The following is a 12,932-nucleotide window of genomic DNA, read 5'->3' on the forward strand; positions in this document are numbered from 1 at the left end:
CGTGGAATCTACTCTGCAACGCAGCGTAGTTTGGAGCACGGAGGCTCCAGGGCCGTGCCAAGGGCTGAGATTTGGAGCTCCCGTTGCTCAGGGATAGATGGAGACCACTCAGGCCCGGCCTTTGGCTCAGGGTCATTCCTGGGGTGCACTGAGGGGGGGGGCTTAGAGATGGGCCGCGGGATTCGAACCCACTCATGCCGCCGCCGCTGCGCCCAGACCTGCGGCGCCAACCCGCTGCGCCACGGCGCGGCGCGGCCGCTAGATGGCGGCCTCCCAACGAGGAAGCCTCCCGCTCCGCAGCGCCCGGGAGGCGCCTGTTGGCCGCGCCGCGGCGCCCTGCTTCCCCCGGCAGCGACGGCGGCCATGGCCGGGCGGGCCCACGTGACGGCGCGCCGGCCAATGAGCGTGCGGCAGGGGGCCCCGACTTTCGTCCCTGTGGCCGCCATTAAAGAAAAAGGGGCTCAGAATTAAACGGCGGAAGGATCCCCTCTCCCCCTCCCGCCCCCTCTTCGCCGTTCCGGCCGCGACGCGACATGGGGGAGACGCGCTGAGGGGCAGCCGGCTGAACAGGATGCCGCGGCCGGGCAGCCGCCGACAGAGGCACCGCTGAGGGGCAGCGAGGAGGAGAGCCGGGGGCTTCGGGGCAGCGAAGCAGCAGCAGCGGCATCGGCGGCCGTCGCGTCCCTCAGTCGGGGTGGGGGGGCTCCGAGCCCGTTCCCCGCGGCCCTTCCGCCTGAGGAGAGCCCGGGGCTCGGCCGCCGCCTCCCCGCCCTCCTGAGGAGAGACCTCGGCGAGAGGAGGGGGCCCTCCGCCCACCGCCCCCGCGGGGCCGCCGCGCAGCGCTCCCGGAGCCCCCGCACCTGAGGAGAGCGGCGGCGCGCGCCCCGCGGGCGGGCTGCGGGCACCCCCCCTTCCTCCACACACCCCCACCTCCATCGCAGAGGAGACCGCTCCGGCTGAAGATTATCATTTTATATCTTTATTCTCACCCCCCCCGCTCCCCCCTTCTCCTCCCTTTTTTATTTTTATTTTTTTCTTTTTAATTATTATTTTTTAAGGGACCAGTCCCGCCTCGCCTCCCCTCCACCTCCGGGGGGGGCGGCTCTGAGGGCTTCGTTGCGGCCGAGGGGCCCCTCGTTGCCCGCCGTGACCCGGCGCCGGGGGCGGGGGGGGGTCGGCCGCCCCCTGAAGACTCTGCGATTCCCCCCGACGGCACCGCTGGGACGCTCCGTCCGCGCCCGACGAGACTCCGAGGGCCGCCCGCAGTTCCACCCCTCTCCCCCCTCCCCCTCCTTCCCCCCACGGACGGATTTTCACCCTCTCCACGAAGAGCGCTGATTTCGGGGAAGGGGCCGTTTTCCCCCCGAGGAGACTTTGGCGGCCTTTTCTTCTCCAGGAACCCCCCCCGGCTCCCGCAGATGGTTTTTGGAGTCCCCCCCCAGGACAATCTCCTCGCTTCGGCCTTCGCCAATCCTTCCGGCTCGCCTCGCCGCCGGCCCCTCGCGCTTGTTTTGATGATTTTACATTTTTAATTTATTGGGATTTTTTTTTTTTTTTTTTTTGGAGCGGGGGACGAAGAAACCCCCCCCCCCCCCCTCTTCTCTCCCCCCTCCCCCCGCTCACACACACACATACACAGACATACACACACATATACCCTGTTGCCCTCGGACTCCGGAGCCACGAGCCCACGGATTGGGCCCTGCCCGAGCGCTGCGCTGTGCCCCTTTTCTCCCCGAGGAAGAGGAGGATTAATTACCCCGTTGGATTATTTATTTCCCCGCGATCAGAGGAAGGAGAGATGCCGGCCGGGTTCTCCCCTTAAGCCCCGGATTCGTTACCCCATTTTCTCCTGTTGGATACATCACCCCTTCGGCTCCCCTCCAGAAGAGGAGCGGGGATTGATCCCAATCTGCGCTGCGTTACCCACTGCCTCCCTCTGTCCTCCCCTTTACCCCCTCCCCCCCCCTCTCCATTTCATATCCAGAGGAGAAAACGCTCTGAGTTTCTCTTTTAAAAAATAATAATAATTTTTAACCCCCCCCCCCCCCCCTCTTACGCCCTCCCGGGTTATTTATCCTGCCACTATTCCGTGTGTGTGTGCGTACGTAAAGCCCTTATTTAACTGCATTATTATTTGTGCGTGTGCCTCGCCCCCTCCCCCGTCCCCTCGCAGTGTCTGTCTCCCTCTCCCTCTCTCTCTCCCTCTCTCTCTCTCTCTCTGTCTGTCTCTTTCTTTCTTGTCGGAGGCTGTGGGATAATGGCGTGTGGGTTGTGGCTGTGAGGATGAGTTCCTGCTTCGTGCCGAACGGGGCCAGCCTGGAGGATTGCCATTCCAACCTCTTCTGCCTGGTGAGCGCCCGCGGCCGCGCACACGCGCGACGTGCGCGGAGTGGGAGCGGGAGGCGGCCGGGGGAGGGGAGGAGGCCGGGCAGTGGCAGCAAGCAGCCATTTTTAGCAGAGCTTCTGCTGGAGGAGCCCTCGGAGCAGGCCCAGCCGGGCGGCAGCCAGCGCTCCGTGCCCCCCCGGCTCCCCGCCGCCTCGCCTCGCCCCTCCCTCCGCTTTCGGCCCGGGCTTCGCGGCTCCGGCCCTGCCCTCAACTTTTTGGGCTTTCTTTCACCTCTTTACGGGAGGGAGCTGTGCCTTCTCCCCTCGGCCAACTTTCTCCTTTCCCTCCCCGCTGCACGCATCCCATACAGACCTCGGCCCAAACCCTTCTCCTTGCCTTTAAGCCACCCCCTGTCGCCTTTACCCCGAGACCCCCAAGCACTCTGCAAAGCCCCGCTGCCTTCTGTGCGTTGTGCACCATTTTGTGCTCTTTTTTTCCACCCCCTCCCCCCCCCCCAACCTCAGTACGAAATTGTTGGGATTTTTTCATTTTGGTAGCTCCCAACGCAGATTGGATTTCATTGGGCTGTGATGCAATTTGGGTGCTGCGCTCCTCACCTCCTTCATCAGCTTAATGCAAATCAGCCAATATCAGATGGCTGCCTGATGTATTTTTTTCTTTTATTCTGGAGATCGTTATAAGTAAAAAAAAAAAAAAAAAAAAAAAAATCCTGTGCCAGGCTGTGGTGTGGGGGTTGTTGGAGGGGGGACCCCCTTGGGGCCTGCGCCCCTTCCTGCTGCCGCCTTTGTAAATCCTGGCTGTCTGAATGTCAACTGTTGCAGCCCCCACAGCTTCCATCTAAATTGTTTCTCCTCCTCAAGGTAGAAGGCTGCCATGTTAGGTTTAAATGTTGCGGTGATCTTAGGTGTGTTGTGTGCTAGGAGGGAAATCAGTGACTTGTTGGCGAGCGGCACCTCGCCTCCCTGCTGCCTTCTTGCTGGGAGCTGAGGGGCAATGCGGCCCCAGAGGGCCTTAAGGCTGCAGTGCTCGAGGGGGAGAAGCTCAGAGTTAGAACTTAGTGAGGTGCTGGGTTGGGGATAATCCAGGAATTGTCGCTTTCCCGCTAGGTACGGTGGTAGCTCTTCGCTCTATAAAGTCGGATGAAGCTTTGCCCAGAAGGGGATTTAGTGGATCATAACCAATGATGTGTAATTTAATGAGAGAAACAGGATTTAAATTCTTAAAATGTGGTGTGGGAAATGAAAAGCGTGATGGCTCAGAGTAAAATAAGTGTGCTTGAGAAGCTTCCTACACGCGATAGGGAATTTTACAATAGGGAAGCAGTGAAATTTTCTGGAGTAGCAGAGGAGTGGCAGAACGTATGGCTGAGTTCGATTTTTCCCTATTTCCTGTATCCTCAGAGTAATCTTGGATTTCAAAAAGCAGCGTAAGCATAAGTGAGCATGAAGTGAGTAGTTATTTGCTAAGGCGAGCGCTTCAAAGATTGGATGTTTGGAGCCTGCAAATAATTAGACAATTGTCACTCATTTTTCATTTTGGTTTTCAATCGGGAGCTTTTTTTCTCTGTCGCTTTAAAGCTGCAGTGAAAATGCACAGCTCTTGCTTTTCTGCAGCTATTAAGAGATCTAGAAGCAGGGTGCCCGGTCATTTCCAATTTATCTTCTCAGGTGCGCAGATCTCAGAAGTGTGGTTTCTCTTACAGCTGGCTGTTTCTGTTGGGAACGTACCCTGGTGTCTGATGGTTTCTTTTTTCTTTCCCTTAGGCTGATCTAACTGGGATTAAATGGAAGCGATACGTATGGCAGGGTCCAACGTCTGCCCCCATTCTCTTTCCGGTCACGGAAGAGGACCCTATTTTGAGCAGCTTCAGTCGCTGTCTGAAGGCGGATGTGCTCAGTGTTTGGCGCCGAGACCAGAGACCTGGACGCAGGGAGCTGTGGATATTTTGGTGGGGTGATGACCCCAACTTTGCTGACCTTATCCATCATGATCTCTCAGGTAGGAAGAAATGAATACCTTCGTTTGGTCAGTGCAAGGGTGCTGTTACTCATGGTGTTCTCCTGCCAGCCCTTGCAGAAGCCTGTGTGAGATATACTGTTGTCTAGAGATAAGATAAATGTATTCCCATAATCTACAACTTTGATTTTATGGTGATAATGGGAAGAACTGTCAGAAGCCAAATTATGATGGCAGTGCACTGATCAAACAGCTTAGGTGGTCTTGGTCTGCTGGGTAATAAAGAAACAAGTTTCTCCTCCCTACTTTATTCTTTTTCTGGGGGGAGGAGGGTGGGGGAAAATACACAAAACCATCAAAGCAAGTAAGCCTATGAATTTTGGCAACTTCTTGGGGCTTCTTGTGCCCAAGGCTGTGCCTGTGACTTGGAAGTGATGCCTTAAACATGTTTTGATCAGGTCCCTTTTGTTGGGTAATTGGAACTTCAAAATTCAAACCGAAATCCCATTTTATTATGTAATTGTAGAGATCTGGGCAATTCTGAACCATAGGGAGTTGTTTGGGTTGGAAGTCAAATTGTTGGTGGGGAGTACTCAAAAGAATAGAATTTGCTTCATGGTTTTGTGTGAAAATTCTTGAAAATACCTTGTATTTTCCTCACCCTTTACCAGTGCTCTGAACCCATATATGCTTTCAAACTTAGACCTGCTGCTTCTGAAAGACTAACAATACCTATATTTCTCAACGCGGTTCTATTTGAGACTTGGCACTTATTTTGAAAACATTTACTTGTTGATGTCAGTTCCAAAAAGTATGATAAGCAACTGGAAAGCTGTGTGATGAAACTCAGCATTTAGGCAATCTGTAAATCTGTTGGTGAGACTACGCTGATTCAGGGAGGGGGGTGAGTCGCAGCACTGTGATTTCCTTTGAAATAATGTACAGTATTTGAGTTACTGAAGTGTAAAATGAGACCAAGATTTGGTGACCTGCTGACCAGACATTGTTAATGCTGTATTTGTGGATAAGCTGAAGAACAAATACAAATTTGAAGTGCTGCTGCTGCCGGTGACTCGAAGCAATTTAACCTGTGGGTTTTTGTACCCATGATGTGTCTGGAAAAGAATCGACATGCTGAAATAGTGCTTATTTGTTTGAATAGTGGACTTCAGATTTGGGATGCTGCTGGTATTCCTGTCTGTCCTGAAAATAAAAACTTTGCATCTTTAAATGTTATTGATGTTGTAGGTTGCTTGGTATTACAGTGCATTGATGGCTTCCTTATTTTTGCCCTATGAGTAACCTCGGTCTTGACCTGCAGGAAACATCCTTTGTATGGCTGAGATGTAACTTAGACTAAAGTCTATTTTTGGCCTGGGCCTGCCCTGAGCAAAGACCAACTGTTGTGGGAGAGTATCGGTGTAGAACTTGTGTGCAGTTGGCTCGTGAGATTAAAGTGAGCCCAGCACGTTACATTTGTGTCCGTGTGTTACAAGTTAAGCCATTTGGAGACTTAGTTTCTGCTCTAGGTGGCCATCCAAATCTTGTCTGAGCAACCTCCTTTCTGCATTCCCTTGAAATTTATCTACTAATATTGAGGTACCTTTTGAAACAGTGCTGTTTTGTAGCGGAGCTTTTAGGTCAGCTTGTGTTTGTATTTAGGGATGTACTCTTCTGTGCAGGTAGATAAGCACTGAGGGTGATGTGTGTTTATCAACTCCAAACCCCTCCTGTGCCGTAAGGGAGATGTAGCAGCAGGTGAGCGTCTCCCAGGGCTGTCTTTGCCACTGCTCAGGTCTTGTCTTTGTTCAGGTCACCTGTGGATATCAACCTGTCTGGAAGGGCAATCCTATGTGTTTTGCTGTTAAACACTTGTTACTTATGCCCATATGTAGAGGTATTGACATCAGTTTTAGCAGGCTATTTTTTTTTTGTCTCCTCTTAATTAAAAGGGGATGTTATAATCTCTTAGAACATATCAGTCTGCTTGGTTCTTCCATGGTCAGAAGCTGATAAAGATATTCAACAGCTGAGTTGTCTGAGGAATACCCACACCTGTGCTTTTTCTCTTCCCCATTACACAAAATCTTAATGTGAACCTCATATAGGAAAGAATTACGGCTGAACCCAAACAATGTTATCTGACCTTTGTCATAGACCTAATGGATTTTTTCATTGGTGGACAATTTCTCCTAGTAATTCACATCGCCCTGTTCTCCCAATGATTGCTTGTCCCATTTTCAATGGAAAAGATAAATTACTTCCTGGCAGAGGCTTGTTACCTTCAAAATTGATTGGAAATTGTTTGCTGCTGATGGTTGAGGTGCTGCCTCATTTAGAATTTTTCTACTCAGTAGGAGAGGAATTGTCCTAAAGAACAGAGTGCAGGAGTGGAGTAGGAGCAGCTTGCTGCTGCTGGCATGTCCTTTGCTGCCCACAGACAGGGAAGGGGGGCAGCTTTGGTTTTGGCTTCCTTTGGCATGAGACTGTGCCTGTTAGGGAGAGGTCGGTACTTTGGCAGTTTTTTGATGATTTCTTTGTGATTTGTTGTTCCAATGAATAATGGATGTTCAGTGTCTGGAACACATCTCAGTCATCAACTCTCAGTACCTGAAATACAGCAGCCTTCGAGAATCTCTTCATTCCCCGCAGAAGCATTTTCCCAAGATCACTTCAAAAGGGAACATACAGTTTTGTGGGTGTACATCTGTGCATATCAGATAAAAAAGATGTTTCTTTCTCTCTCTTCAGCCAGTATGTTCTAGAAGTTCTGCCTTTGCCCTAGAGGTATGTCTGAATAACTGCTACTGGCTATATCTGAATTCTCGTATCGAGCCTTGGTAACAGTCTTGTTGATGGTCAGGGATTGTTGTTGCCTGGGGGCATGTCAAAAGGAGACTTGTTCAGAGTTAGTAATTGATCAGTAATATTGACTTCACTCAATCATTTCTCTTTTCCTTCCCTAAGAAGCTACTTATTGTATGTATTACCAAAAAACCCATTGGTCTGTTTCTCCCTCAACATAGCCAGAGGCAGACAGAAGTTAGCGAAATGTTATTTTATCCTCCAACAACCTCAAAGGTTATGCTTCTGTTGTGACGGTGAGGCTTGATTATAGTAATTTCTGCAACTCAAACTTTAACATAGGACATATTGGAGAATTTCAGAATGCAGTGATCCCTCACTGGTGTCTAATCAACAGTTTTTTTTATTTTTTGTTAGATCTTTTCTCTTTAAATTCCACTGAAGTGCTTGCCTATATGTTTTTTAAATTGGTAGAATTGGTAGCAGTTTCAAACCTGAGAACAGTTGGGCATGAATTATGCACAAGACATAGTCCCAAGGAAATGGTTACGTTTTGATTAATGCTTGGATAGGGGAAAGCTTCAATGTGCCATTGACCTTCAAGTTGAATCTTTGAAATGGTGAGCTATAAGATGCAGCTTTTTCCTTCTGGTGTCTGTTAAATCTCGTTAATTTACTTTAGAGTGTTTTCCTCGTATCTGTCATATATCGAGTTAATCCGTTTTTTGTTTGCCGAGCAGTCTTCCTCCCACTTCTGTGAAGGATAAATGTATGAGCATAATGCTGGTCTTAGCTCCGTGCTGAGCCTCTAGGAGAGCTTTAAGGAAGGAGGAGTGAGGTCTGTATGACAATGGCTTGTTGCTGATCCTGAGTGGGAAAAACAGCAACAGCGATGGCAGCGAGGGCTTCTTTCTGTGTGTTGTCTAGTTCTCGGTGTATGTGCGTTATAGGTCATATCCTTGTCTCCAAACAGATCTGAGAGCGGCTTGGTTTGTGCTGATGTCAGCATCGGGTGTCTCATTACTTCTAATACAATGGAAACCGGAGTCCGAGCCAGTTACCATACTGTGAGCTCTGCAGAAAAGCCTGCTGCTTGCAAGTATGCAGCAAAGTGAGCTTGGAAAACAGCTCAGCTGGTGGTTTGCTGGTTTGGTTTGGTTTGGTTTTGTTTTTTAGATACCATTTGCTTCCTAAACCCATTTTACTACTACAGCTACTATGAAAAGGATGCATTCTTTAAAAATTCTGCAACTGGCAGCAGGTACAGCGTCACATGCACAACATACCTGCATGGATAAGAGCAGTGAGCCTACGATCGCTGAGGATGAGATTTAACAATTTATCTGCTTATGGAATTACTCAAAGATGGTGTGGAGGAGGATATTAGTGAAACACGCAGTGAAAAAGGTGTTAAGCTTTTACGTGGTTATGGCCATGCCATAGGTCTCTGTGCAAGGGAACTTAGGTAGCAGATTCTGAAGGCAATTTGTAGGCAAGCATAGTTATGTACTTACAAAAAGGTCATACCTTCAGGTTTTTAATGCTTAGTAAAAAAACTGTTTTTGCTGAGTAGAAAAAGCATAAAATACATTCATGTGGTGCTGGTGAAGGGCTCATGCAGACTTGTAGTGGTGCTGAGTATTTTGAGGATGGTATTTGGGACAGTAGCTCATGTTTTGGCTTGTCTCTCAGTTGATGAAATTTTGCAACAAGTTTGGATAACTGGAGTGTTTTCAGTGAATGTAGATTAGATACAACCCTGCAGAATCCAAGTAAGAAAACGTATGTTGAAGCTGGTGTTTTTGAGTTCTAGTCAGCACCTCTTAACACAAATTGGTGCCTCTCACTTAATTTTGTAAAGGATAGAGGCCCTTAAAACTGTTTTTCAGGAGGTTAGCGGGGTAATTCTTACTTTGAACAATTTTATTTCATCTTAAAGTATTTGGATTTTTCAGTTCTTTCATTCCTTTTAAAAGGAAACATCACCCTGTGTTACTCTCATGTAATTACAATATACAGCAACAATTGTAGTCTGACACTTACATAGGAAGTGGGATTTGATCGTATAAATCAGTTTTGCATCTGTCTATTTCTATAATTGGCTCACTGTCAAATGGTGACAGAAAGGAAGCCCATGAAAGTAAGCAGTGCTTTATAAATGCTTCTGAATCACGATACGAAGGAATGGATTTTTTTCCCTGTGTAGTTGAAGTAATGGGGGGAGGAGCTGTAGTCCAAAGTGCTGGCTTGACTTTAGGTTCAGGTAAAGCAAACTCTCTGCGTAGCATGTGGTATAAAGGGAGAGGAAGAAAATTCATTATAAAAGGACAGTGTATGTAAATGCTCGTCTAAGGAGTTGGCATATATGCTACAGAGCAGTTGACTGAATTGGAGGCGAGAGGACTAACCAAAAGTATTTGTAATCAACAACAAAAGATTTGTAACCTGCGGATTACCAGAGCACTTGTGTGGATATCACTTGTCTGAAGTAAAGCTGTGGCTCAACACCTCTTAAAATGAATCAGCGACTTATTTTGGTTTGTTGCTACTATCAGGTTGAACATTTACCGTTATTCAGTTTAAGAAAGATTAGAAGATGAAACCGTCTCTTCCTTTCCCTCTCACAAAAAGATTTTTATATGGTTTACTTATTAGGATTCCTATGAAGTAAGAGGATTTTTCAGATGTTGAGAAACAACCATTTAAATAAAGAAGAAAAATATGACATGGGCTCAGACCGCCGGTGTATTTCTCTCCTTCCATCCACCACCAAAATAAGAGGGGTGGGGGTGATGACTAAATAGACTTCAAAACGATGCAGAACACTTACTGCTGTTTTTCTGCACTAATTTGAATAATGCTCTGAAGTGAGAGTATCTTTAACCACCATCTTATTCAACCCTCCCTTTCCATAGCAAGTGTGATGCTGTCGATCCCAGGTGCTCTTTCTGATCAGCAGGCATGTTTATAGCAGGCTGTCTTTTCAAATTCTAGAGCTCTAATTGTGATTTCCACCTAAGCCTTACACTTACCCCACATAATATGCTCCTCCTTTGTAATTCCTAAGAGCTCTCCTAGCTTAGTTTGCTGCCGAAACAATCTTGTGGCAAGTTCTTGCATGCAAACTTTTGTTAATAACTTGGTTGTCAGCACAACTGTTAATGTTAAATAGAATACTCAGTGCTTCGTAGTATCCTCTGAAAACTGAAACTTCTCCTTTGTGCCTGTAGTATGACCATCAAAATAAAAGCTGAGTTACGTTCGGTGTATGTGCAACTTCAGCATCTTTCTGCTCATTGATACGCACTAATATGCCAAAACAAAACTGGGCATAAAGGCTGGAAATAATTCTTTGTCTTTGTTACCCTCCTGTAATGGGTAATTGATGCGGGAGGTGTTCTTGGAATGATTTTTTAAAATTACAAAAGCCATATAGGAACCAAGTATTTAACCTTTGAAATGGTGCGGAGTTTATTGTGCAGTTAAAGTCCAATATCATTAAGCTTTGTAGTTAATGTTTGCTCTATTGAGCTGCTTGTTTGCCACCGGTTGAGCAGTATGTGCTGAGCAACAAAGCTGCCTGTAGGATAGGGTTGCTTGTTTGTGTGTCTCCAAATCTTTGAGCCAGGGAAAAATGCGTCCTGTTGGCACCGGTGTTTTATGCCCTTTGACTTTGGACCTTTGTTGCTTTTTGTTGCAAGCTTCTTGTGTGATGTTTCCTCAGTGAGTTACTATATTATCTTGTAGCTTTATGGTTTGCAAAACAACTTTTTGCTGAATTTCAATGCTGGAGTAAGGTGATGGAAGGGGAAAAACTCACAGTGGGGCCTCTTATTTAGGAAACGCAGTTCCTTGCTTTTCCTTGTCTTTACCAGGAAAGTATTTCATGTAATGATTCATCCGTAGTGATGGGCATCTCTTCCCTTACAAATTATGGGGCAGGTCTGTTTACTCTTCTTCTATCCTTCAGAGAAGGATTCTGGGACAGTGAGTAATCTTCTGTAACTCACAGCAGTGATGTGGAGTGGAAACGTGCACTTATTTGTGTGGAATCAAACAGGACACAAATGGCCCCCCCCCATTTTCCAGTTGCAATAGTGCCTTGAAATCTCATTCTCTTCACCCTTGTCTTAAACATAGCTTGTTGTAATAAGATGTAGGGTTTCCTTCTAAATAGAACCCTTAGGTGTTTGGTTTTCTATATGCTCTCTAATTTAAGGATATTGAGACTTAATACCGTTGCAACCTTTTAAGCTTCTAAGTGGCTTCCAGATAAAGGTGAAGGGGCTTATTTCAAAGGGCGATTTACAATGCAAGGACTTGGCTGCGCTGCTGAGGTTTTCTGACCATGAAGCAATCCATGGGAAGCTATTTGAATCCAAAACCTCTCTGAAAGAGAGGTGAGCAGGCAGGTTGCTTCTGTAAGACCTCATGTGTGGAACCAAAGCCTGAACCCAAAACTCACTTCTTGGAAGTGCGACAGGTGATGGGTAAGGGATATGGGCGGCCTGGTCTAACCTTGAACACTGAGTTTGGGTGGGAGCAAGTGACTTCCACGTCTCCCTTTCAACCTGCGTTGTTCCACAACTACCCAGAGACCGAAGTAAAGATGCCTCCTTATCCATGTCAGGTAGTCATTTAAGTCTGTGCTGTTATCTGGAGTTCCAAAGCAATGGGGCTGTAAGAATAACCGTGCTAAGCTAGTCCAAGGTGACCAGTAGCAGATCTTTGGGGATATCTGTCAAACATGATGTCCAAGAGTTGTAGGTGTAAAGGTAGGACCTGATTGCCATAATGGAAGGAGAAGATCCTGAGTTTTACTGTATTATCCTCTGTATCACTGCTCTGATGGGAGTGAACCATTGAGAGATGTTACAGGAGCCATGAAATGTCTCTCACTTGTGTGGTGCTGCTGCCACTGTAATTGGGACCACCACTCCTAGGGCCTGTAGTGCATGTTGAAGCACTGAATGCAGGCCAGAGTGGTTGAAGAGATTACAGCTTCTTGTAATGAATCTTGCTTTCTGATTGGGAAAATCAACTTGGCTCGTTAAGGTGGATTCAATGCCTGTGTTTTATGTATGTGCCCCACAGATCGGATCTCGGTGTTTCACTTGAGAATCTTATCAGTATGAACTGGGCTTTGTCTTTTTGTTTGCTGTTCTGTGTATAGATCTGAAGTATACAGATACAGAAATATAGATCTGATTTTCTGTCTGTCTTGTTTATTTGTTTATTTTAAAATTTTAAAGAAAATTCCAGTTGTGTGAATCTTCTGAGGAGAGAGTTCAGGTGGTTCCTACCACTGCTTTCTGTATCTGGGTGGTGTTTTTTCCCCCCCACCTCCCTTCCTCATTAGCCAACGGATGACCATTAAGGATCAGTTAATCATTAATACTTTTGCCCAGCTCCTCAATAAACAGTAGCTAAACACACAAGGATATTTAAAAAATGTGGCTGTGGGCAATTTAATTTATTTTTTTATGAAGCATAACTTCCATTTAACATTTCAGGATAACTAGTTCAAAACACTCAAAACGTGAGCCACCCTGCAAACAGATAAGTGGTTTTGCAGACTGAAATATGTAACATACTGGTGCTGGTTGTTTCCTTATGTTTACAGATAGCCTTGAATCTTTTTCCTTTTTTAAGGAAGGAGTGTGGGGGAGAGACTTTATAACTGATTACTTTTAGCAGCTATACTCTTGTAACATTCAAATTACTTGCTCATGTTATGGGCTTTCTTTGGTTGTATGTTATGCTGTGACTGTCTTAAGAGCTTGTGGGAGAGGAAACAATTTCATGAAATGTCTACTATATG

At 46.8% G+C, this 12,932-nt stretch overlaps 1 protein-coding gene across 4 annotated transcripts in view; it reads left to right on the forward strand.

Annotated features, from left to right (window-relative positions):
• Positions 1 to 429: 429 nt before the first annotated feature.
• Positions 430 to 12,932, forward strand: part of MED13 (mediator complex subunit 13) — a 49,599-nt gene continuing 37,096 nt past the window's right edge. For 3 of the 4 annotated variants that reach the window (XM_040650504.2, XM_040650505.2, XM_004946722.5), the window contains exons 1-2: positions 430 to 2,352; positions 4,114 to 4,348. In XM_040650504.2, coding sequence (XP_040506438.1) covers positions 2,287 to 2,352; positions 4,114 to 4,348 — 301 coding nt within the window. In that variant the 5' untranslated portion in view covers positions 430 to 2,286. Of the gene's footprint in view, positions 2,353 to 4,113; positions 4,349 to 8,313; positions 12,651 to 12,932 lie in introns of those variants that run through there. The other variant, XM_046902699.1, reaches the window with a different exon arrangement.

This window comes from Gallus gallus, chromosome 19 (assembly GCF_016699485.2).
Source record: "Gallus gallus isolate bGalGal1 chromosome 19, bGalGal1.mat.broiler.GRCg7b, whole genome shotgun sequence".
NCBI lineage: Eukaryota > Metazoa > Chordata > Aves > Galliformes > Phasianidae > Gallus > Gallus gallus.